Source organism: Lupinus angustifolius, chromosome LG03 (genome assembly GCF_001865875.1).
Source record: "Lupinus angustifolius cultivar Tanjil chromosome LG03, LupAngTanjil_v1.0, whole genome shotgun sequence".
Taxonomy (NCBI): domain Eukaryota; kingdom Viridiplantae; phylum Streptophyta; class Magnoliopsida; order Fabales; family Fabaceae; genus Lupinus; species Lupinus angustifolius.
Window position 1 is genome coordinate 28,017,977 of NC_032011.1, and position 27,288 is coordinate 28,045,264.

The window sequence follows — 27,288 nt, forward strand, 5'->3', positions numbered from 1 at the left end:
TTATGTGGGGCCAGTGGGGGACTTCCACGTTACCTTTTGCATTATAATTAAAATTAATGACAAGTGCTTTATAAAGAGTACCAACAACCCTTAAAAATCATTGAGAACCTGTAGTGCTTGATTTCATAATGATATTCTAGTAACCAACAACCCTAGTACAAATTATTGCATGCTATTATTAGAGCGACAATTGATTGATGTTCATGAGAAATCATCAATAATGATTTTAGGTACACCAACTTAAAATCAATGTTAAATCACTTTTGAAAAATACAGTGTTGTCCATTATCCTCCTGGAACTAATGTACGGATCGGATAAGGTACTCCTCTATAGTAAGGTTAGGAGTATATTTAGTAAGATCATCAGGTAGTTTTTTTGTACTATCAAGAGTATTATCTTATTTTTTGGGTAAGGAATTAATCCCTTCCGATTGCGTGACTGCCCATCCCAACAAGTGTCACTCCCAACAATCGAATTCTTAACCTTTTGGTCATCCTGGAGATCTAGCAAGGGCTTACACAACTAGACCAATATCTTGTTGGTAGATCAATAAGTAGTTTATAAGCTAGTCAACTATCCTATTTGACTAAAGATAAGCTACCCAATGGTGTCAGGCAAAAGAACTTATGCAATAAACTACAACCTTGTAAACTCAAACTTGACATTACTTGAGGCAGCTTATAAATGATAAGCCAAGATATCATTTTACACTTATTAGCTAGCTTATTATGAGTGATACATCTTACTTGCCAAATGTAGAAGCTTATTTTACACATAAATTCATCTTATAGCTTCATGGGTTAACTGAATCATGGTACTATTTTCCCTGGTGTGGTCCATGCAGAATGATAGAGCCCATTGTTGGTGAGTTAGCCAAAGAATATGCTGCCAAAATTGCATGCTACAAGCTTACCAGCAGAAGCATACCAGCAGTTCTCTTCTTCAAAAATGGAGAGAAAATAAAGCATAATTGGTGCAGTCTCCATGTCCACTTTGTCAGCAAAAATGGATCAATATCTTGGCTTATGATGTAAGAGGAAAATGATAAAATATCTTGTAATTTTCTTTCATTCCTTTTCATGCCATAGAAGACAAATGCTAGTATTTTGTTTATAAGTTAAGGTCCATCTTTCCATCAATGTATGGATAAACATACTTCATTCCAATTTTGAATGTTGAGTACTAACTCTATTCTCCCAACAACCAGTAACTTTTTGCAGCCAAAAAGGGTTTTCATCCTCAAGTGTGCACATGTATCAATGATGATTTTGTGAAAACCATGAAGATAGAATAATTAAAATAAGAAGGTTACACTTGAAATCCACAAGAAAAAACAGAACCCCATCAGCAACACAACCAGCCAACAAATTTTCATTTTTTTATATATGAAATCTATATTGGCAGTTTGGCCTATGTATCACCACCTATTTGAATTCCTCCATCATCAACGGGCCAAAGGCAATTCTACCATTTGCTCATGCTGCAAAAGCAGCTGTAAGGAACCACAACATGCATACCATATAAAGAGGCTTTCATGGAGATGGTTTCCAATCAAATTGGAGATTATTAAAACCATTTACAGCTCCGAGCCCGCTGAGTAGTTGATTCGACAAATCGTGTTGATGATTCATAGCTTGATCCCTGGCAATGGATGCCATTCCTCCCCTTCCATTCATGACTGAATTATTTCCCATAGAAGTTCTCATTCCATTAGCCATTGCAGATTGACCAAAATTCATTGTCCTGTAACTACCAACCCCGATGCCTGAATTAGTGTTCAGTGCACCATTGCCGATCAGGCCACTGCTGCTGTTCATCCCTGCATTGGTACTCATTGGCAAAACACCATTTACATTTTTCATGTCATTTCCAAGAGATCCAACTCCAACCATCCCACCTGTGCCGTTCATCTGGGACGACATGAACATCTCGTGTATGATTTTCTGGACTGAGCTCTGAGCATCGGTAAGGTCAGCTTCACTGGAAAGAGATGGCTGCTGTTGTTGCATGGAAATATTAGCAGGTGAATTTGTTGTATTCATGTGATTGGCAGAAGTTAAGGAAGGGTGAGGTGTTTGTTGGGGGTTGTTAGACGAAGATGGTGTCGGTGCTTGAAAAGGGGATGGGTTTGGTTGGGCCTGTGGCATAGTACTGGAGGAACCTGGGGATGGAATCTGAACAGAGCTACCTCCATAGGGACTGCTTGCATTGTTCATTGAATTTTGTCTAGAATTCATAGAGTTTTGGTGGAGAAGTCCAACAATAGTGCTTGTGGTGGTTGATGCAGGTGCTGAGCTAACAGAGTTATTTACCCTAACCATACCGTTGTTAGAAGAAAATTGGGTGGGACTGGGTTGCGAAGATGAAGTTTGATCACCATTTGAGTTATGAGCCAAATTTTGCTGTTGCTGTAATTGATCCTCATGCTGTTGTGCTTGACCACGAGGCCCAGCTGAACTATTATTTCTGCGAGGGAATTTGGCTAAGCTCTCTGAGAGAAGGCAAGAAAAGAAACAATCAATTTTCCCTATAACAATCAGACAAATGGAAATAAACATTAATTTACGAAAATAACAGAACTAAAAAGTTATCTCAAGGACCAAAACTATCCTACAGTAATGTTACATGACATTACAAAACTATTGTCAAATGAGTTTGAACTGTTTATGAATAGAGATTATAAAGTGAGAGAATGCTGCAAAATTGGTTGCCCATCTAACTAAGTCATGTACAAAAAAATGGTTCCATACTTGGGACACAAAAGGCACAATATGTAACACTTTTGCTTCCGAAGAAGTTTGGTCTACTTCCATCATCCTCCGACAAGAAACCCACACATTACCAACTTTCCTATCTTCAAATATAAAATGACCCGTGAGAGTAAAAGTTATCAGCAGAGTATCCTTGACCCTCCAAATAGCCATGAGGATATCTCAATCTTAAAAAGCATCAATGACATTGATACCAGACTACAGAGACAGGGCTTGGGCACAAAATATAAGCATAAATATGCTAATTGGCCTTCACGTCCCTCCTCTCTCTCTTCTAACCACAAAAGCATAAATAACAAAAATATATCCGGTTTGAAGACTAAAAGATTCAATTCCATCTCTTTAACTATCAAGGCATACACTTATTTGAAACATCAACCCATCCTCCATAAAAAATTCCCTTTGCCGTCCCTAAAATTCAGACAGTCTCTTAACAGACACTCAGTTACACCAACTTGTGTCTCCAAGATAAAACCTTAAGCAGATCATCAACAATCTTCAATCCATGTATCTTCAAGTCTCTTCATAAATTAAAGGCAATGCCGTCTGGATTTGATTCCATTACTTAGCAAAGCTTTCAATGGTATGATGCAACATCATCAAAATACCAACCAACAACTAGGATAATGTCTTTGTCAACTAGAGTGATACCAAAACTGTTTTAGAATATATAATATTAAAAGGTAAAGTAGAAAAGTAAATACATCAAGACTTTAAACTTCAATACAATTCTAATTGTTCAATTAGAAATGGTAAACAATATTGCAACAGTATATGGTATAGGGAAGTAAAATAAATGGTCTCTGTATAATAAAACATTATGTTATAGACATGTACATATCTGCACTTTCCATCAACCAATAAACAGATTATTAACTTACCCATCGGTCCAGTCCCTGTTTCTCGGCTGTAATCTATCAAGTCTTTCATACTATTTACCACTTCTGATATCTACAACATAAACAAGACACAATAAACCAAGTTTGTAAAGTTGAATCTATATCTTCGTCAATAAAGTTCATATTTTTCTCTGATCAGTTTACAAAAGGTAATAATATTTATTTTCTATTTTTGGAAATGGCAAGCATTCCTGATTTATTTAGCCCTTGATAGTCATTCTTCAAAAAAAATACAGACGAAATTTTATTTACCAAAATATAAAAGCACCACTGAAACATTAGCCAACCATTACTGCTCCCGAGAAAGTTGTAGAAGACGACAAAACACATTTCTCATCCAGCACGTTGTAGAAGACAAAAAGTAATTTCTTCAATGGTTCCAATGCAGTAACCTCTTCATCTTGTGACTCACATCTACCACAGCCAAGCCCACAACATCCAAACCCACTGTCACATGTCCACAGTAAGCAAGCACCCATGCGAAAGGACCGAAAAATCCGAAGCAGACAAACTCAACCAACGACTACCACGACGAGAAAGAAGTAGTGGAGTAAGGGAACAAAGAGAGCAAATAAGGTTAGGGATTTTTTCGATGTTTTTTCATCCAGATGAATTCCTCTGAGTGGACGCAGAAGGCAGGCAACTAAGAACTTAGGGGTTGTTTTTTAATGCGCTTCAGGTTGTGTTGCGGGTTGGCCCAATTTCTTTCCACAGATAAACACGGTGCTTGCAAAAACCACCAGATTTCATGAACTTTTCCCCGACGATCTCACAAGGCGAAGCTGACTCACAGATTTTGCAAAAAGAAAGCATGCTGAAGGAAGCAAAATCGTACAAACTTAAGGGGAAGATTGCAACTTTGACTGCCTCGGTAACAGGTCCTCTCTCGGGAGAAGACCCTAATAGGCTAATACAAACATTGATTCAGGAAAAGAGACTAAAATAATTGCGATATTTTGCAGTCACATTAAGAGAAACAAAACCAAGTAACCATTTCCTATTCAAAACAACCAAAGGTGTGGTGTTCTGTTGACAAATTTGCATATATAGCATTTCAAATAGGCAGGACTGTAATTGTGCCAAGAAAGCAACATGATAGTAAAAGAAAAAGAAACCAAGCGTGAATGAAACACTAAAAGGAAATAAAGACACATTTAAATATTATCCCATAGATATGTAGAATAAATGTTTAAAATTTAATACTACGCAATGTTTTATGAATGGACCATTACCTGTAGGCAACGCACATATCTCTTCGTATATCCTAAATCATTAACTAACGGAACTTCTAAAGCTTTAGCCAGCTGACGGGCTGATGCAACAAACCTGGGAAAGAGACATTTTTTTAATAAAAAATAGAAACTAATTATAAAAAGCAAACCTAATTAAGTTTGACTAAAGAGAAATCAAGAGAACGTTGTAGTTCATGCTAAACTGAAGGGACACAGATCAGTGGTCCCCAACTCTGTTCCCATTTACTGTCCCAGCCAATTGAAAAGTGACACGTACGTAAAATAAAAATAAAAACTAACAATTTTACATTATTAGATGCAATGTTATTGGTTAGAGACAGTGGGACATGTGTTTTTTGGGACAGAAGATGTCAGTCCAAACTGAAGACACAGCTAACAAAAATCAGAATATCCATAAAAAGGAAATGGCTGTATCATAATGCAACACATTCTTGAATGTCATCAGCCTTACACGCAAAGGGAACACTATTCCTAACAGAAGCAACACCTGAATCCTTTACTTCCATCATAACCGAGGAAAAAACATTTCATCAACAATGAAACAAAAGAAAAATATACAAATCTATATTTTCAAGGAAAAGCTAAGACGGGTTTAGAACCAGTTAATCTATATCTAGATATAGAACTTTGATATTAAAGGATAAGAAAACTATTTATACCGTATGTTAATCAATTGAAGAACCAATATATTACAGTGGCCAAACATTTATCATATAAACTGAGACCTTGTCTTTTATTATATTAAAATTATAAATATAAGTTACAGACCACTTCGGACACACCAACAGACAAGGTTTACTTTATACAAGAGGAATTAACACCCAAAAGAAAGGCTAAAATGATAATAGAACAAAATGCAGACAACATTTTACTGATATAAGCATGGTGAAATGTTCACATCAAATCCCTACAAGAATGGAAATAAACCATGGCCAACATCATGGAATAAGAAAGTCACAAGGTAACTAAGTAACAGCTTAACAGCTCAATAAGTAACATGAAAGTAAATGGAAAAATGGTCTCACATATTGCAATTATTTTGTAACTCCGGAACAGATATATTTGGTGTGGCACTTTGACTAAAAGACTGGTATTTTTGAGCAACCACTCCAAGTTGACTAACCTGTATATAGCATAATAAAGTAAATATAAGAATAAGTGACCAAAATGTAAAATAGCTAAATGCATAAACGAGAACTACTTTGCTAAATCCTACAATGATAAAAACAGTATCACGAAAGGCGTTTCTAGCAAGAATTTAGTCAGAACCAGAAATTCGTAGATGTTTGGTAAACAGCTTATCAAGTAACACTCAAAATTTGCTATAGTCAGATGATGAACAAAAATACCTTTCACCCATTGCTGCTACGTACCTTGTAAGTATATGCTTATGCCAGATCCGAATATATGGGTTTATTTTTAAAAATAATGGAAGCAGAATATATTGGTGTATTAATCCATCAGTCAGGTATCATTGTCCATCTAAATAAACAGAGAATATATCCTTATAAAAGGCCTCTCATAATGCAATTACTCAATCAGCAACCTGAGGTATTAACAATCTTCTGGGGATGAGCTCTTCATGGCGCCGAGCACAAAATTCCCAAGAGCATATCTGAAAAAGAAATAATAAACAAGAGAATGTAAAGAATTTTAATAGCATATGAGCAGTTTTTAGTTAACATCTGAATGCTGTTATTTCAATGCATAACCTTCAGGTCTTGAGAAAACACTATTCGAAGTTGACCATCACGAACAACACGAAGTTGCTCAAAGACACTTTCCTGTATTGCTTTTGCATAATCTAGAACAATCAGGCCAGAGGAATTATGATATTCGCGTGGCATGTCAACATAAAGCAGCTCTTCTAAAGTACCACTTTCATACTTTATTTTGTAAAGCCTGGGAAGAACCTCAACAGTTGCTTCTGAAAACACAAAACTCGATCATTCAGAAAGAGGATTGTACATTACGAGCATTATAAGAATACCTAGATCACATATTTCGCAAAAGGTTGAGATGCCAACATTTCAGCTGGGGAAGAACCAAAAATACAATGAACAAAGAAATACTGAAAAAATAACAAACAAAAAACTTACCAAACCCACGCCCAGGTTTACGATTGCATATTTCGCAGTGCCATACATCCTGAAAATTTTAAGAGAAACATCTTTTATCTTAAACTAATGCTTAGCACTAACGAAATTACAATATCTGGAACCTTAAATCCCATGAAACATTGTGCCAATGTTTAAGGCAGTGATTACTTGAGTTCTGAGACATAGCAATATGAAAATCACAACAACAAAATCAAGACGACAATAACCGAGTATAGTACAATGAGACACATATTCAATTATGAAACTGCTAATTTAGATGGGGTTATCTAGCCATTACAATTAGTTTATAAGGTTTCATCTAGCAAAAGACCTGAGGGAAAACTCCAGTTGTTTGTCTTCCACTTCCATACAAAGAAACACACCATTTCTTTTTGGCATTAGGAGCAAAATACTCGGCAACAAACTTCCTCCAGAACTCAATATTGTTGTCCTACATAAAATCAAAGTGGAAATACATCTCAGTAAGACATATATGATATACATAGAACAAGGACAGTAAGCAAATTATTTCTTACTTCAGGCCTATGCTGTTGCTGATACATGTAATGTGTCAGCCGCCTAGCACACATCCCAGGTTCATATGATGGTTTCACAGGAGATCTAATAGGCATATTCTGCTGTTGAAATTGCTGTGGTAATTGAGGCCGTTGTTGAGGCATTGTCTTCAATAGTTGCTGCTGGTGTTGCTGTAATTGCAAAAGCCTTTGTTGGTGCAAAAGATTAAACTGAGCAGCAGCAGCCTGAGATGGTTGCCGAGACATGTGGAGGAATTGCTGCTGCTGTTGTTGTTGCTGCTGTTGTTGATGCAAAAATAATGGTTGATCAGAATGTTGGGGCTCCATTTTTACTGGTGGAAGACTTCTCATTTGTTGAAGTTGTTGTGGTTCCATTTTAACCGGAGGAAGACTCCTCAATGATTGCAACTGCTGTTGCTGCTGCTGTCCAAGTTGATCATTATTTACATGGGGCTCTAACTTCACTGGTCCCATACCACCTATCCCTCCTCGCATTGATTGAAAGTGCTGCTGTGTACTCAGAGGAGCAGAGAGCTGCTGCATCGACTGCTGACTATGTTGGAAACTTTGAGGCTCAATCTGTTGGGAATGCTGTTGATCTGACAGCAGTTGATTACCTGAAGGGTTTGAAAATTGTTGACCCTGACCTAGACCAGAAGAACCACCAGCATTCACCATATTTGCTTGTACAAATGAGGACGAAGAATTACTGAAGTTCATTCCATTGGCAACACTGGAGAGTGGATCTGTCTCAGCTCCAGTATAAACCACTCCACGCTGGCTACTTCCTGGGCCAGAAAGCCCGTGATTTTGAACTCCATTTGGGAAAGATTGATTCAGTGTGGAAGTTACATTGGACATATTTCCCAGAATATTCATGTTGTTGAACTGAGTATGCGACGACACAAGCGAAGGGAAAGAATTTTGTGAAGGCATGGAACCTCCTTGACCTCCTAGCATCCCTGAATTTGATCTCAAAAGAGAAGCGTTGACAGACTGGGCACCACCAATAGGAGTGGGTGGCCCCGGAGGCACCATCTTCAAATATAGTCTTCAAAGTTCAAGCAATTACCTATGCAGAAGAACTAAGTTACATAAAGCATGAGTTCAAGTTCAACAACCTACAATCACACAACAGCTCATGAGAAACCGGGCATAACACTCGACCCAAATAGTGTTTCAACCCAAAGTCCAAGGCCAAATGCTTTTAAGTCTTCGCTATGATCCAACAGAAGCATGTGATGCTGTTGAGTTTTACCAAACACAAGCCAACCAAAGAAGACCAAAACCAATGTAAAATCTTTGGTTCTGAACATTACAATTGTGCTACCTTCCCTAGATGAGCAATTTCAAACGGCTATCGCATCAATCTCTGTACAACACATGACTTCTCAGATCCAACTCATCAACCAGTGTACACAGTAATAGCTAATATAAGGAAATATCAAAAAAACAAAAACAGCACAAAAGCTTCAATTAAAACAATAGCATCACACTAATCACCAAACCCTTCAGAAAAATATCAATAAAAAATATGCTTTGATCAAATTAAGGCACTAATCTCACAAAATTAATAAACCTCAAACTAACAATCCAAGCAAATAGTTCAAATTAAGACTTTTAGTAAGTTTAAAGTTCAGTTGAAGAAAAAAATAGAATGACTTGAAATTTCAAAATTAGTAACACTAAAACTTTATGAAATTGAAACACAGTGGTGACAAAAATAGCAGCTGAAAATGGGTCGATCGAGCCATATGCAAATCGAATCAACAATCCAGAAATGGGGTTCGTAATTGAACAAAACAGAATCAGAAACAAAGACACAAAAGGGTTCAAAGTGTTATAAGACTTGCCATAACTCACCGTGAAGTTGAAAATTGAGAAATTGAACAGTGAAATCCCAAAGAATAATATCTGGGTATTGATCAACGAACCAAAAAGGTTCGAACTTTACACTCGGGGCTTCGAATTAGAGTTCAATATATGTAAGCTAAGAATTGTGTCTAGGGTTTTTTGTTCAATCTCCGTAACAAAACTCTATGTTGTTGTTTGTTAATGTTGATGTTGTTACTTGCTGTGTGTTTTTTAGAGAGAGAAAGTAGACATAGAAGAAGAGAGAGAGTAATTGCGGACGTCAAAATTGTATTATATCGGATTGAATTTTCTTCTCATTCTCTCCTTTTCACAGAAAGAAAAAATAAAAAGAAGTCAAATCATATTCTTCTTTCTTATGCACATGCATGTGCATATGCATGGTGCATACCCATGTCTATGCTATTTTGATACTTCTATTGTTACATTATTTAGAGAAAAATTTATCCACGAGTTTTATACACTATCATTGTATCATTTATTATTAATGTTTAATTATTGTTGATTTTTCAAAAAAGTAATTCAAATGAATAATAAATGATAAAGTGCATATTATAAATTTTTATTTTACACTCTATTATTTATTTTTATGATAAGAGGAAAATATGTATACACGGATTTGTATCTATTGTTATTGCATATTTATTATTCGCTTAATTATTGTTGACTTTTCAAAAAAGTAATATAAATTAATGCGTATAAATTTTTATGCTAACAATTAGCATTGGCAATTAGGGCGGCCCTGCCCATGTTCACACAATGCCCACCAAAATTAGGGCGGGCATGGGCATGCCCGTTTTTAAATAGGGCATGAAATATCATGTTTTGCCTGCCCCTAAACATGGGCAGGGCAAGCTTGCAGGCCGCCCTAAATTAAAAAAAACTAAAAAAATGACATAGTACTTGAGATTACATGGATACATAGTGTGACACTAGGATTAAAAACACAACATAACATATTGTTTTGCATAAAACGGACATACATTTAATTGATAAGATATTATATTTTGGAAAATTGCTACATGCACTCAAGTGGTGAGAACGTGAATTACTCTTGTCATATTTGACTCATCAAATTTCTTATTTTAGTGTTCATTGATGTCCATGGGCCGCCCTGCCCGCCCATTTGAAATACCCATGGGCGAAAGGGGCATGTTGGACGGACATTTTAGGGCGGATGGACACAATTTTCATGCTCTGCCCGTCCAAAACGTGTAGGCGGACGGGCCCCATGGGCTTTGCCCAAATTGCCAATGATATTAACAATGTATAGATAATACATTCTTATCATTCTATCTAAGTTTGGTTATGAAATGAGAAGGATTCACTTACTTCAAGATTAAATTGTTTAAACTTACTCCATATCTTAGCCATCAATTCTACGAAATTCAAACCTTTGAATTAATAAGTAGATCTAAATAATTAGATTTCCTTAAAATTGATAATTAAAATGCAGAGTAAATTTAAAACTTCCTATTAGAATAAGTGTATGTCACTAGTTTGATACTTTGATTTTCTTTTCTTCTCCACCTCTTGAATTTTTTTTATTCATACCTAGTGAAGTTGGAAGGGTTTTTGGTATCACTATACCTATTTCATTGTCAATCAATTTCCCTTCTAAAGGTAATTAATTATATAGTTTGGGTAGATGATTTTATCCCTTTGGTGACTATATAGGAAATCAATACTCAACTATCATTTGCAAATGATTCCATATTTCGTGGAATAGATATTTATTTTTTTCTATAATATTCTCATTGATTTTGTAAGACAGTATTTTTCTTGTATTCTAACTGATTTAATAAAATAAAAACTACTTTTTAAGATTTTTATTTTTTTGTTCTATATTGTATGATTAACCAATAACATATTATATCATTTCCCACAAATTTGAGTTGGACGTGAAAATGATTGGCGAGAGGCACAAAACAACACCTGAATGGTCAAGCATGGATGGTTTGATTAGTTGTATGGAGTAACACAAAGTATAGTTAATATGTTTTCTAGTGAAATCTTTGATATGATCAAAAAATATATTTTTTAAGAATTTAAAATCTATGCATTGATAAGTTTTTTACACTATTAAAATATCATCTATCATTGATTTGTATTACTTTTGTTTGAGAGTCGTAACAAACCAATGGTGCATGATTTACTAACAGTGTAAAAATTTCTTACACTATCAATATATACATATTAAATTCATTTTTCAATTACTTTCTCATGGGCTAATTATTATGGAGTTATTAATCATAGATCTTCATTTGCATTATTTTTAAACTGTTCTTGGATCATATTTAGATTTGAGTAATAATGGGTCTAAATGCAAGACTAGTTCAAATAAATAATTTCTACAGTAATTAATAGATATTTTGTCTAACATGAAAACTTCTCATCATCCAAACATTTTTTATTAATAAAATTAAAATTACTCTATTTAACTATTACTAAACATCACTTAATGTTCATGAGTATTATTTTTAGCAATCCAACTTATCGATATAATTAAGTAGGATTGTTTAGAATTCCATTTGTATATAAGTAAATATACAAATATATATTATGATTTAACCTCTAATCCTCTTTATAAAAAAATTAATCAGTTTCATATGGATTAAGGAAGATGAAAATACTCAAAATATAGCATTATATTTGTCAACAATCGAATATAGTTTACGAGAACTATTATTCATTAATGAAATTAAATGCTTTTTTTCCACTCAAATTGTTTGAGTAAAGGTATTCTGATATATTTTATATGGAACTATGAAAATATCCTATAAACAGAACTAAAACAAAAAATTCAAAACGGTGTTATAAGAATTACCTAAGAGTCTCACTTCATCACGTTGTCATTCATTAAAAATTAAATTATATTCGCATCTCCCAAATTTTAATAAAATTACACCTCTCAATTTTTTTGCACCCACACAACTAATTCATAATTTATATACATATAAATAAAAAATGATAAGTGTAATTAAGTTAAATTTTAAAAGCTGTCAGTATAAATTATTCTTAATTAATTAATTGTAAATTAGCTATAATAAGTTAATCATTTATAAATTTTCATAATATAGAAATTGATTATGAAAATACTATATTCTTTTTTATATTTAAACAACATTTTCTTAGAATTATTGTTGTATTTTGTAACAACAAAAAATAATAAAGAGACACTAACTCTTATAGTATTTAGACTTGATTTCATAATGTATAATAATTTGTGAAAATCTTATGTGGGATTAAACAAAGTTATATCATTTCTTCTTTATGATCGTCATCATTAGCAGATATATTTGTTTGTAAAATAAATTCCACTTCGTAAGTACTCATAAACTCAAATTCAATCTCAATAAATTTTATTTTATTTCTAACACTTAAATTAGTTGTTATTTATACTATATATAAAACTAAAACTTGAAATAACTTCACTCAATTCAAAAAATGAAATATATAAAAATTGAATATGTAGTATCACACAATATTCGCCGGCAGGCACGAAGTGCCTGTATACACTAGTTAACATATAATGTTAGAACTAATAAATGATTTACACAAAACAATAATGGATGAATCATCATTTTAAGATTTATTGAACATGTTGTTGGAACAATATATTTTATATTAAAATGTTATTAGCAAGAGACAATAAAACATTTGAATTTATTTTGTTAATCAATTTTTTTTTTATTTTGTAGGGTTAATAGGTTTTGAAAATGTGGAGGAGAATATTAAAGGAAGAGACAAAATTTGAATATCCATTTTCTATTAAGGTGTAGGAATGAGCATTATCATACTTGACATTAATATGTGACAATTTATCTCGTAGTCATTCATAAGATGATGAGTGACATAGTGTATAAAGTGAAACAAAAATATAGTAAATTGTAAAAAAAAAACTCATTTTGATTCGTTACAATATTCATCAATAATTATAAATATTTTTTTGCTTAAATATACAAAAAGAGAGAAAAGTGTTTTTATAATCAAACACTATATACAAAATTACAAATAATCAATTTATCACAATTAATATATAATTAATTAAAAGTAAATTATACTAAACATTGTTGGAGTTAATTACATTAATTATCATTTTTTATTTAAAATATTATATATATATATATATATATATATATAGTTTTATTAAAACTTAGACACTTAATGTTGTTAATTTACTCTTCATCAAATGTTCAACAATGTGAATGATCAATTCAGATTTGCAATGGCCTTGACTAACTATAAACGACGACGTTTAATATGAAGGAATGGAAGGGACACGAGAAACCCAAACCGAGAAGAGTATACAAATATTAAACATGAAAAGTACGAAACCTAGGCAAACATTGTGCGGCATTTTGAAGTCATAGAATGAGATGCATGATATAGTTGTTGGTTTCATGCCATGAAGATGACGGTGACATCATGGGTATGTGATGTGATGGATTATGGATTGCATTCAATGTGTGGGAATTCGAGTTTATGTCACATAAAAAGTACGAAACAGAGGCAAAATTATGTACAATTTACATCATATGGTTGCGACTAACCCTTCCTTTTTAATACTATCCAACAGAAGTTCTAGAGAATATAACTTTTTCTCACATTTCCTTGACAAAAGAGAAAGAGTTGAAAGAATAAAAAAACACGTGGGATTCATACAAAATATTTTTTATCATAAAACTAATTGAAAATAGTTGGACGTGGAAATGACATATATGACCTTAAAATCTCTCATTTTTTAATACTTTTACATTTTTTTTTGTTTTAAAAGTGTATTGGTCTTTTCAAATATAAGATTTTTTGTACTCACTTTTTATTCAACCAAATAAGAGAAATTAAACGTGTCAAAATATGCAGGCTAGGTGTGGTCAACTGTCAAAGCCCGAAAATTTATAGGGTTTGAGTATTATATTAGATACTTTTTAGTCTAGATCGACCGATCTATATTAAAACCGGTTCAGGTCAGACTTATTCGATTGGGTTTGACTAGACTTATTTGAACGAGTTTAAGTTTTTTTGGGATCTTTGGCTTGGTAATAAATCTTAGGTGTGAATTATTTTTCAACATAACGATCCTATGAACATATAATGTATATATAATAAATATTGGTATAATGAACTTTGAACAAAAAATAAAATAATGTTTATAAGATATAATAATATTATAAAGTGGAACATTATAATTATACTATTCGTTCAATTTTGCAGAATGTCCTTTTAAGTACAATAACATAATAATGTATCAAATCAAAAGAGAAGAAATGTTAAACCATATATATTCTAATTTTTCGTTCTTAATTGTGCATTAAATAAGATTTAACATTTACAACAAAAATATAATAAAGAACAATAACTTTTACAATAAACTAAAAGACAACATAATTATTTATTATAGATAACTCCACACAACCAAATTTAACTCGTATCAGTTCATAATGAAGGCGATGATAATGAACACACAAAGGGATGTTCATAAAGAAATTAAAGAATTATGATCACATAGAAGGCGTTGGTCTTGTGATATAATGTCTCACTAGATCCCTATAAAGACCAAAATGTCAAGAGTTCGATTCTTGTGAACGACACTTATTATGATAGACAATCGCACACTCTGAAATAGATTAGTTTCTTACGAAATGGCGAGAGCATACCATTGGTAGTACCAAAAAATATAAAGTTCCTTCTAACTTGAGTCTGTACTACCATTACTAAAAATTGAATGATGTTTTTTTATGGTGTCCAAATGATTGTATATTAAAGTGAAGTCACAAATTATGTTGTGTTAGGAAGTGAAAGTTGAAATTTAATAAATGATTTAAGTTAAAAATCATATAAGTGAACTCGACATCATGTTTTAACCCAAACATAAGGCATTAGAACTATTAGTTTGATTAAATTAAGTATAACAAGTGTGTTAGAAAATCTAGACATTAATATAAAATAATATATATATATATATATATATATATATATATTATATAAATTAAAATAGATTAAATATGTGAAAATTTAAATAAGTATTTTTTAATATTATACATGTAGCAATTTGTCTTTACCCCAACCCTAAGTTAGTCTTAATTGTATGATAGTTGTCAACCTATCTTGAGACATCATATTTTGTAATGAAAATGTTGTGGTTTGAAATAAGATTCTTAACTCTCAAAAATACAAAACACATTGACACCATTAAATTTCATGTTCATTTATATCTCCATACTACTATATAAAAGTAAAATATAAATAAGAGTTAATTAGATAATTTAACAAGTTTAATTTTTATAATTCATATTTTTGCCCTTTTTTATATTTAGTTTTGAAATTATGAAGGTATTGATAAATGAATGAAAATATTGATGGTTTCAAAATTATTTCAAACATTATAGAAGAAATATGATTATCAATTGTTTAAATGTTATTGAAGAGCTTTTTATTACTCCAATAATGAAGGAGAGGCCATATAAATATATGCACACATTATTTCCACTCTCTCACTCATTTTCTCTCAATTTCTACACCATCAAATTTTCACCTTCTACCTTATCTCTTTCTCTTCTACCCACATTCTCTCCATCTGTACATTTTCTTTCTGGCTTAATTCTCTAATAACTTTGAAATTGTTAAGGTTATACTCTTTTTCATTATAAAATCTTATGTACTTCCAGACAAAACTTCACATTTTTAAGAGGTATAGAAAACAATCGGATCAAATATTGTTAGCTTATTCTTTCCCGAGAAAGTAATTATTTTGTAATAAGTTTTAGCACATAAACAGGGGCGGAGCATGGAAGGGACAGGTGGATTTATTTTTTATTTTTTTTAAAATATTTTTTTTACCTTTTACTCTACTGAAATATATTTGTTGTTCTACAAAATGTGTTATTTCACGTGTCACTTAGTACGTTTGCCCAAAAAAATATTTCATTATTAAACTTTCAAATTATAAAATGTGACACATAGAAATACAAACTTTTTAGAGCAGATATACTTTTTTTACCTACATTCAAATGATGTCTTTATCGAGCTCATATATTTCTTTAATTTGTGGCTAGATAAATAAATATAGTGCAACTTGTGTAGTCATTCAAAAAATTATATATAACGAATAAAGTTCCCTTGCATGTTTAGATGTTGGTGACTGCTCATAATAATATGACTTCATAATGTTTTTACACTGGATGAAAAATATTATGTATGCATTGGTAATATATATATATAATCCAAAATTTCTATCGTGTGACTTTCAATGAGCAATAAGATTAGGTTAATATGTCAATGACAATATTTTATTTTTGGTATTGTTAGCCATTTAAATTTGAATTTTTTCTATTTATTTAATTAATTGTAATTAAATATTATTGTCCCCTCTAAAACTTTATTCAAGATCCGCCACTGCATATAAAGATCATAGATCTCAAACAATATAAAAGCAGGTTAATAAATATCATAGTATCGGTGAATACATTAATATATATAATTTTTTTCCCGATGAATTAATAATATTTCCTCACCATTTTTAAGTAAAAACTAATTTTTTTCCTGTGAGTGAGGTCATGCTAATAAATATGCTAATCCTTTGTTTTAAGAGATCTAGCTCGTGTTACATCTATAGACAATTGGGGTAATAATACATTCATCCATTTATATGTTCTCATTTTAAAAAGAGTGAAATTGTTAAGGTTATACTCTTTTTCATTATAAAATCTTATGCACTTCAAGACAAAACTTCACATTTTTAAGAGGTATAAAAAATCTGATCAAATATTGTTAGCTTATTCTTTCCCTGACAAAGTAATTATTTTGTAATAAGTTTTAGCATATATAGATCATAGATCAAACAATATAAAAGCAGGTTAATAGATATCAAAATATATATAATTTATTTATTTTGGATGAATCAATAATATTTTTTCACTATTTTTGAATAAAAACTAATTTTTTTCGTGTGAGTTGTCATGTTAATAAATATGCTAATCCTTTGTTTAAGAGATGTAGCTCTTGTTACATCTCTAGACAATTGGGGGTAATAATACATTTATCCATTTATATGTTCTCATGTTAAATAGAGTGTAATGCTGAGGTACTGATAATGTAAAAAATCATGTACAATCGGTATATCATTTGCCCTTCATTTGGTTGGTTTAGATTACTTTTTGTGAAAAATAAAACATAATTGAAATAGTAAATAATAGAGTGATAATATAAAAAACTTTTATATGTATACATCTTTTTCTCTTTTAAAAATCCCAATTTTATTATTATGCAGCCAAACATATATTGAAGTCTCGCACGTACGAAACTACGAACATAGCACCGACCGCGTTATACCACTCTCACATGAGAAGAGAAGGAACCTCTAAGGTTTTCTTTGCTTGTTCTATCTGCAACTCTGCATCATAATGAGTCGCCGAGGAATGGACGACGACGAATTCGACGAGGAGGAGGAAGAGCATGTAGCTGATTTCGACGAGGAGGAAGAGGAGGAGAGAGGCGGCGGAAGGAAGAGGAGGAGATCTGGCTTCATTGACGATGATGCGGATGAGGTCGATGAGGATGAAGAGGAAGAGGATGATGATGATGATGAGGATTTCGATGGTGGCGGAGGTGGTGGTGGCCGGAAGCGTCAGCGCAAAAGGAAGTCCGCTGCTTCCTATTTCGATGAAGAGGCGGCTGTCGATTCTGATGAGGAGGAGGAAGAGGAGGAAGGAGAGGATGGTACGTTTTCTCACTTTACGGTTCCTCTTTTTGATTAATTTAGAGGGGAATTAATCTGGTTATATGTGAAAATGAGTTAAATTAGGGTTGGAATTGATAATTTAGGGTTTGTTTGTTGAAATAATTGATGTGATTGATGGAAGAGGAATAATTAGGTTAGTTGATTTGATTGGCTCTTGATTAGAGTGTGGTTGTGTGATCAAATCCCTTTTGGAAGGGGATTTATAATTTGTCTGATGCTGCTTTTGAAAATAACCTTTGTTAAGGGGATTGAAATTTCATTATATTTAATGTTGGTTACATTGTCAAAACCAGTTATGGTTCTCAAGCTTTTTATTTTTAAATGGTTATGGAAATCTGTTGTAGTTGTTTTTCATTTCGTTTGAAGTTTGGAGAGATACTCTGTGAAAATGGGATATCAAAACAAATTTTTGAATTATGTGAACATGGCTCAAAAGCATTGTCACATGATCTGGAATAGTGATTAGTAGTTAAACCCTCCTTCCGCTCTCCTTTAGATTTGAGTTGTTTAATGCAATGAACCTATATTATAATATATTGATAGGTCTCTAATGACACTTATAGTTTTCAAGGTACTGTCTTCTTAGTGTTTATAAGTCTCCACGATGTGGAGCTCAACAGTAACACCAATAGTATATGTACTGAATAAAAATACTGAAAGTTGAAAAAAATACAAGGGTGCTAAGAAAGGCATCAAGAAAGTGGTGACTCTGGTGAGCAAAGCTAGATAAAGCGTGTGATGAGTTTCATACAAATTTCTAGGTACCACTGGACTGACTGGAGAGTTAAAAAGCGTTTATAAGCTTGCAAAAGGTAGGAAAAGAAACACAAGAGACTTAGATCAAGTGAAATGCATTAAAGATGAGGATGAAAAAGTATCGGTAAAAGGCAAAGATATTAATAAAAGATGAAAGAACTATTTTCACAATTTTTTCATTGATGAACATGATTCTTTGGATTCTAATAGGCTAAACATTAAATAGGAGCATTAAAATTATACCTTTTATCGTAGAATTCATCAATTAGAGGTGATAGAAGATTTCAAAAAGGATGGAGAATGACAATGTTTGGTTTGAATAATACACCTATTGAGGCCTGGAAGGTCATAGGGCAGAACATTAGTTGGCTCTTAAATTTGTTAAATAAGATTATGAAGTTTAAGAAGATGCTAGACAAGTGAAGGAGAATCATTTTATTCCCTATTCATAAGTACAAAACAAATATACAAAATTCTACAAACTATATGGAGATTAAGCTCAGAGACATACTATGAAGTTATGTGAGAGGATAATTGAGTGATGTTGAGACAACAGACATGTATTACTCTGAAAATCAATTTGGTTAATGTTGGGGAGGTCGACCGTGGAGGCTATATATTTGATACGACGATTGGTGGGGATATCGATGGGAATAGACACATTGTTTTCCTTGATTTTGAGAAAACGTATGTTCTTTGTTATCAATCGCACGCAATAGCGGTGAGATAGCGGTGTTGCGGAGGTCGTCGACCCTTCCCCGCAACAAAACAGTGGATAGCGGTGCGGCTTACCGTCGCGGCTGTTACGGTTGCCATCGCGTTCTGCATTTAAGCAATCAAATATATACAGGTAGGGTCATGACCACCGTGAGAACACATAATATGGTCTCAGAAGATTTATCTATTGTTATTGGATTACACCATGAGTCAAATTGAACTCCTATCTGTTTACATTAGTCTTGGATGTATTGAGCATAACCAACACATCAAATGCTTTTTGTGAACGGTGTTTTCCTAATTGGAGACTCGAGAGAGGAATTAAATGATAAACTAAAAATGAGGAGACAAACTTTAGAAAGACATGATTGTCGTATAAGTTGAAGTATATAGAGTGTAAGTTTAGCAAGAAGCATACAAACTCTGCTCCATATGTAAAAATAGGTGATTATTCTACAACAAGTCACTAGATTTAAGTATTTTGGGTCCACCATATAATAGGATGATGAAATTGAGGAAGACGTAAACTGTAAGATTCAAATGGAGTGGACAAAATGACAGAGTGCTTCAGGTTAATATGTGATAACAAGTTGTCACTCAAGTTTGTGTGAAAACTTTACCGCACAACTAAAGACTCACAATGTTATATATGGGATCGAATGTTGTGTGGTAAAATGTTAACAAGAGAATAAACTCAATATAACAAATATGAGAATATTGCATTGGATGAGTGGACACATTAGACAAGATAAAATTAGAAATATATGTATTAGCCATAAAGTTGGGGTAACTCTTATTATAGAAAAGATGGTAGAATCACACTTTAGGTGTTTTGGACATATGTGGAGGACCGCTAGAAGCTCCAATAAGGAGAATAAATCAAATGGAAGTTAGTACAATTTCTAGAAGCCGAAGGAGACTAAGAAAAACCTTAAGCAAACTATTAGGAAAGATTTAGAGATTAATGCTTGTTCAATGACATGATTTGTCATAGAGCATTATGGTATTGTTCGATAAACGTAGCTGACCTCACCTACTAAGACTAAGACTAAGGCTTAGTTATTGTGATTGAAATAGTTCTTTTTAACTAGGATTGCAAAGTTACCATGAATATATCAATTCAGAATGTACAGATTGCTTCAAGTCCTCTCTATCTGTCTTGTAACATCTCGTACTTGCAAGTTATTATGATGCTTGGATTTTTACTTGTGTGACTTCTGAGAAAGGTCATCTTTTTCCATCTTTTCTAATGCCTTGTATTTGATCAGTTTGTTATAAAATAGTTGTATGTCAGCTACTTTGCATATGATATGTGAATTATCTACATATATAAGTTGACAACCACCTGGAACATGCAGACTTCATTGTTGACGGTGGAGCTGATCTTCCGGAGGAACATGGTGATAGAATGCGTCGTGCCCGTATGCTGCCACATGACGACGAAGACCATGAAGATCTTGAAGCTGTGGCACAAAGCATTCAACAAAGGTACGCAAGGCGTCAGGCAGATTATGATGAAGAAGCTACTGATGTAGAACAACAAGCTCTTTTGCCATCTGTTAGAGATCCAAAGCTCTGGATGGTGAAATGTGCAGTATGATCCTATCCACTCTGATAATTTCCTTGTTTTGGCAAAATGATATTGAAATATGTTACATATTATTTTGTCGATGTTTATCAGATTGGCCGTGAGCGGGAAACTGCTGTCTGCCTTATGCAAAAGTACATAGATAAGGGGTCTGAATTGCAAATCAGGTCAGTTATTGCTCTAGATCATCTCAAAAACTACATATATGTGGAAGCAGATAAAGAGTCCCATGTAAGAGAGGTAATGTCACATGAAATGTATGCCGTTCATCACATATATTTAGAGATAAAAAATGTAAAAAGTTTTTAGCTTTTAATATTTTGCATATGTTTCAGGCTTGCAAAGGTCTACGCAACATATTTGGTCAAAAAATAACTCTTGTTCCAATTAGAGAAATGACTGATGTTCTGTCAGTTGAAAGTAAAGCTATTGACCTCGCCAGAGATACTTGGGTCAGAATGAAGATTGTGACATATAAAGGGGACCTTGCTAAAGTATGCATCGCTTTCTAAATATCTCCTTATTCTATCCCTTATGTTTTCTTTATTTACCATCAAGCTATCTCTTTTACAGGTAGTGGATGTCGACAATGTGCGGCAGAGGGTTACTGTGAAACTAATTCCAAGGATAGACTTACAGGCCCTTGCAAACAAATTGGTATGAAATAATTCTGTGTTTTGTTAAATGCACATTCTTTATTTGTTCAATGTCTCGTTGAGAGTGAAACAGCTTAAGTCCCCATTTTTGTTGATAAAACATGTACCATGCAGGAAGGTAGAGAAGTTGTAAAGAAGAAGGCATTTGTTCCTCCTCCTCGTTTTCTTAATGTCGAAGAAGCTAGGTATTGTGGATTCTCTCCTTTTTATAGCTGAATTTCTTCTGTTTCTTGAAAACTTCCTTTTCTTGGTATGATGAAGTTTGTGCTTTCTATACAGGGAACTGCACATCCGTGTGGAGCATAGACGTGATGCCTACGGGGAAAGATTTGATGCAATTGGAGGCATGATGTTCAAGGATGGATTCTTATACAAAACAGTATCAATAAAATCCATTAGTGCTCAGAACATCAAACCTACATTTGATGAGCTTGAAAAATTTCGTAAACCGGGTGAGAATGGAGATGATGATGTAGCTAGTCTGTCAACTTTATTTGCAAACAGAAAGAAAGGGCATTTTTTGAAAGGTGACGCTGTCATCGTGATCAAGGGTGATTTAAAGAATTTGAAGGGCTGGGTGGAGAAAGTTGATGAAGATAATGTTCATATAAGACCAGAAATTAAGGGTCTTCCAGTAAGTATGACATGATATTTGTTTTGTTTCCTTCCCTAGAAAGCCTGCCACTTTTACATTATGGTGATTAGTAATGAATTTTCAATGAACATTTATTTCTGTTTTTGTCAGAAAACACTTGCTGTAAATGAAAAGGAACTCTGTAAATATTTTGAACCCGGAAACCATGTTAAGGTTGTTTCTGGTGCCCGAGAGGGTGCCACTGGCATGGTTGTGAAGGTGGAGCAGCATGTCCTGATCTTAGTATCTGATACAACAAAGGAACATGTGAGTTTTATGGTCCCTTTACAGACTGACGGATACACATGTATTTGTACTTATATTTAGTGCAGAAATGACATGGAAATATCATTTCTTTAGATCCGTGTGTTTGCTGATGATGTTGTGGAGAGTTCTGAAGTGACCACTGGAGTTACTAAAATTGGAGACTACGAACTTCGTGATCTTGTACTGCTAGAGTAAGCCGCTTGCTGTTCTTGATATTAAGCATATCTCCTTTCCTCTGTATGGCCTGGTTCAAACTATTCTAACTTCTAATTTCACAATTCACATGATGTAGTAATTTGAGCTTTGGTGTGATAATACGTGTAGAAAGTGAGGCATTTCAGGTTAGTAAGGGATCAAAATTAAGGCCCTTTTAATTAAAATTTGAGACCCCTTTTGTAATCATATTAACATCTTTACTTTTTTCCAGGTTCTTAAGGGTGTTCCTGACCGAGCTGAAGTCGTGCTTGTTAAATTGAGAGAGATCAAATGTAAGTTAGATAAGAAAATCAGCGTGCAAGACAGATTCAAGAACACCGTATCAGCAAAGGATGCTGTGCGGATTGTTGAGGGTCCCTGCAAAGTGAGATTCTGACTTTTGGTTAGATTTATTTCTTGGTAGTTAATGTTATTAAATTATCACCTTTTTTCTAGGGCAAACAAGGTCCAGTGGAGCACATATATAGGGGAATCTTGTTCATTTCTGATCGCCATCATCTTGAACATGCAGGCTTTATATGTGTTAAGGCTCAATCATGTGTAGTTGTCGGAGGTTCACGCTCCAATGGGGACAGAAATGTAACCAACTCACCCGTATTAAGTGTCCTTCATTAATTCTCACGTTTGTAGGTTTTATCCTTGTCATAATGCTTTCTTTACCTTCTCTAGGGTGATGCCTACTCAAGATTCGCTAGCCTCAGAACCCCCCCTCGTATTCCACACTCCCCGAGTAGGTTTTCTCGAGGAGGGCCTCCAAATCATTGTATGTTTAAATCTTTTCTTGTTTATATGCTGGAATGTTGGATTAGTCCTTCATTTTTTATTTACGTTTTTAAATAGTTATTTAATGTTAATTTCAATGGATGTGGTTTAGCTGGAGGAAGGGGCAGAGGTGGAAGGGGGCACGATGGTCTTACAGGTTCAACAGTTAAAGTACGCCAGGGTCCTTACAAAGGTTATCGTGGGCGTGTTATAGAAGTTAAAGGCACATCAGTTCGGGTTGAACTGGAGTCCCAAATGAAGGTTGTGACAGGTAGGTCCTCTAATTCGGGCAATGTCTGATCTGCCTGTATTATTATTTTTTGCATGGTCTCTGACTAGTGTGTTTGCAGTGGACCGCAACCATATATCGGACAATGTAGCTGTAACCCCATATCGGTAAGTTAGTTGTATATACATGTTTTGCGTTCCTTGTGTTCATTGAAAGATACTAAACTATCTTGTGTGTTCTACCAGTGAATCTCGATACGGGATGGGAAGTGAAACCCCAATGCATCCTTCTCGAACTCCCTTACATCCATATATGACTCCTATGCGAGATCCTGGAGGTTTGTTTGATTTAGTTTTATAGGGTTGACAGTGACACTTGAGTCTCTTATTTTGGCTCAAAGGCATAACTGCTGAAGTGCTAATATTTGTTCAATGGACTGTTACTTGTAGCCACCCCTATTCATGATGGAATGAGGACACCTATGCGTGACCGAGCATGGAATCCTTATACACCAATGAGTCCTCCAAGGTTTGTCTTAAAAAGATCCTTCCCCTTTGTGGCAGCTATCTGATTTGCTTTGTTTTCCCTTGTTTTCTGGTTCCATGGAAATACCTCTTCTGATTTTCTATGCAATGTCTTATTTAGTGGATTTCTTGTTTTATCAAACAGAAATGGAAAAAATAGGATAAGATGTATAAGTTGATAAATTAATAGATATCAATGTCCAAAACACAGGCTATTAGAGCAACAGAGTTTTAAGGAATTTGGTAGTAAAAAGTATTTTTACTGGTAGTTTATAGCATTTGTTACATGAAGATCAGTTGCTGGCATTATCAATATAGTAGTATGGTGCATTTGATATGCTTGTCTTATGAACCCTGGTGGTGTATATAAAACCAGGGATAACTGGGAAGATGGAAATCCAGGCTCTTGGGGAGCAAGTCCACAGTATCAGGTCAGGATTTTTTTTTACCTAACTTGGAAGTTGTCTGGTATTCATCCGAGGAACCATAGTGACATTCAATTGTGTTTTCCTTGTTTTTAATCAATTCAGCCTGGAAGCCCTGCTTCACGGCCATATGAAGCTCCAACTCCTGGTGCTGGTTGGGCCAGCACTCCTGGTGGCAATTATAGTGAGGCTGGGACTCCCCGGGACGGTTCTGCCTATGGTAGCATCATCTGTTACTTGCCCCTTGTAGTCAATTGTATATATAGAATAGCTGCAGATTTTATTTTTGTACTAATATTGTATTTGTGGGGGTGGGGTTGTATTGCAGCCAATGCTCCAAGTCCATATTTACCGTCAACACCTGGTGGGCAGCCTATGACACCAAATTCAGCATCTTATCTTCCTGGCACCCCTGGAGGACAGCCTATGACTCCAGGAACTGGTCTGGACATGATGTCCCCAGTTTTAGGTAAGTTTCTACATTTTATCAATATATCCATGACAAACAGAACTACTTGTTTCTGCAGCATGTCTATATGGTCATATGATCACACTACAATTCTTTTTTGGGAGGGGGATAACCACCTGGCATAAAGCAAAATGTACATAATTTTCTACATCTGCATGATAGCGAGCAACAACCATAACATAACAAGCATGATCTCTGAAATGGAGGAGGCTTTTGTATGGTTACAAGAGTTATGAGCAAGTGTTTTGTTTGCTACTTAAATGCTACTTTGTCTCATTTGAGAACAGGCATCAATTGGGTTAATTCTAGACCATACACCATATCTCTTGTTTCAGTTAATTTTTGAAGTCCATTAGGACCGTCTTTCTTTATAATTTATATGTCCCTATTGCCGACCATTGTGAAAAACCCTATCAATAGTAGACCCACGGGATTTATTAACTTTCCATTTTTTGCCATAGGTCATTAAATAACCAAAGATTCTGTGCTGCTAAATTGGAGCTTTTCGTGACATTATTTACCATGCTGATCCATTGATCTATTACTTGCATTACATTATTTGATTGGATCAGAAGCCAAGACATAAAATCACATTGTATTTCTTCAATGTAAGTTTGCCATTTAATGGTTTAATTTTGTTGTAGCTGGGGACAACGAAGGGCCTTGGTTTATACCAGACATATTAGTCAATGTACACAAGCCCGGAGAGGAATCACTTGGAGTTATACGTGAGCTTCTTCCGGTACGTTTCCCTAGAAACTTGCCTGTGTATGCATATGCTTGTTGCTGTTAGGTCTGTAAGCCAAGTGATCTTCAAGTTGAGACAAATTATGGCAAGAAAATTATTTAGGAATTGTTTGTTTTTCTTCATAATTTTTCACTGTTCGAGTGGTGGGTTGTTCTTCAGGATGGCTCTTGCAGGGTAGCTCTTGGATCTAGCGGAAATGGTGAAACAATAACAGCCCTTCCTAGTGAAATGGAAGCTGTAGTGCCAAGGAAATCAGACAAAATAAAAATCATGGGTGGTGCATTGCGTGGTGCTACAGGCAAGTTGATTGGTGTTGATGGTACCGATGGTATTGTAAAGGTAGACGACACTTTGGATGTGAAGATTTTAGACTTAGTTATTTTGGCAAAATTAGCTCAAGCTTGATAATCTTGTTGTAGAGAAATTTGTCAAAATATATATTTTACTTTCCTATGAAATGAAGGTCCGTCCACTTTCTAGAGGAAGATGGGGTCAAGAAAACCAATAGGGGAAACAATTGCAAAAGTTTTAGAGATCAATGCTTTGTCAATAAACATGATTTATGATAGAATATTATAACGTATTTCGACCTATATATTTATTTGACCCCACTTAGTGGGATCGAAAATTCGTTGTTATATCTTTTACCTCATCTTTTATGAGCTATTTTGCTGTCTTATTAGCTTTTCTCCACCCAGGTTGGATTATTTAAGTTGCACATATCTACCTTCAACTAGGGAGAGCACAAATGTTGTCCCACAAAGTGTGTCACTCTATGTACCACTGTTTGTGATTGGTTGAAAAAATATATTTAAATTAAAATTTTAATAATTAATTATTTTTCTGACCAATCATAAACAGTGACACATAAAATGGTATATTGTTTTGGGATATCAGATGTCTATCCCTTTTAACCATGGATAAAATTTTCCATCTAACAATAAATGTAGCTCTAGGGAGGCTTTTTCTTTTACAGTATATATTTGTTGAAAAAAAGTATGAATTACTTTTTATAATTCCTTTTAACAGTAGTTTTAATTGTTACTTTACATTTGTAATTTTCTTTGGTTTGTATTTTATACATGAACTTGAGAGGGTGAGAGGGTCCCAAGCTGAAGATACTCTA

At 33.9% G+C, this 27,288-nt stretch overlaps 2 protein-coding genes across 8 annotated transcripts; one reads left to right on the forward strand and one right to left on the reverse strand.

The window, feature by feature from the left end:
* LOC109344332 (transcriptional corepressor SEUSS-like) lies at window positions 1,046–25,605 on the reverse strand. 7 transcript variants are annotated; one of them, XM_019583073.1, is made up of 12 exons: window positions 25,594–25,605; window positions 13,765–13,769; window positions 9,423–9,581; window positions 7,560–8,931; window positions 7,355–7,474; window positions 7,024–7,072; window positions 6,637–6,851; window positions 6,471–6,539; window positions 5,950–6,047; window positions 4,904–4,997; window positions 3,654–3,723; window positions 1,046–2,492 (listed from the first exon to the last, which is right to left on the reverse strand). In XM_019583073.1, exons 4-12 carry the CDS (start codon window positions 8,595–8,597, stop codon window positions 1,534–1,536), a joined length of 2,712 nt encoding a protein of 903 aa, XP_019438618.1. In that variant the 5' UTR covers window positions 8,598–8,931; window positions 9,423–9,581; window positions 13,765–13,769; window positions 25,594–25,605; the 3' UTR covers window positions 1,046–1,533. The 7 variants fall into 7 exon arrangements, with proteins under 7 accessions (XP_019438618.1, XP_019438622.1, XP_019438623.1 ...); XM_019583077.1 differs by lacking the exons at window positions 13,765–13,769; window positions 25,594–25,605 and having other exon boundaries at window positions 1,046–2,171; window positions 2,208–2,492; window positions 9,423–9,727; XM_019583078.1 differs by lacking the exons at window positions 13,765–13,769; window positions 25,594–25,605 and having other exon boundaries at window positions 1,046–1,757; window positions 1,806–2,492; window positions 9,423–9,727.
* On the forward strand, window positions 17,695–26,576 carry LOC109344331 (putative transcription elongation factor SPT5 homolog 1). Its single transcript, XM_019583071.1, has 22 exons — window positions 17,695–18,149; window positions 21,003–21,238; window positions 21,326–21,472; window positions 21,568–21,726; window positions 21,806–21,889; window positions 22,003–22,073; window positions 22,168–22,522; window positions 22,634–22,789; window positions 22,883–22,980; window positions 23,082–23,130; window positions 23,217–23,369; window positions 23,441–23,584; window positions 23,675–23,768; window positions 23,880–24,038; window positions 24,118–24,163; window positions 24,242–24,333; window positions 24,446–24,524; window positions 24,897–24,951; window positions 25,051–25,165; window positions 25,274–25,414; window positions 26,059–26,156; window positions 26,322–26,576. Exons 1-22 carry the CDS (start codon window positions 17,834–17,836, stop codon window positions 26,565–26,567), a joined length of 3,093 nt encoding a protein of 1,030 aa, XP_019438616.1. The 5' UTR covers window positions 17,695–17,833; the 3' UTR covers window positions 26,568–26,576.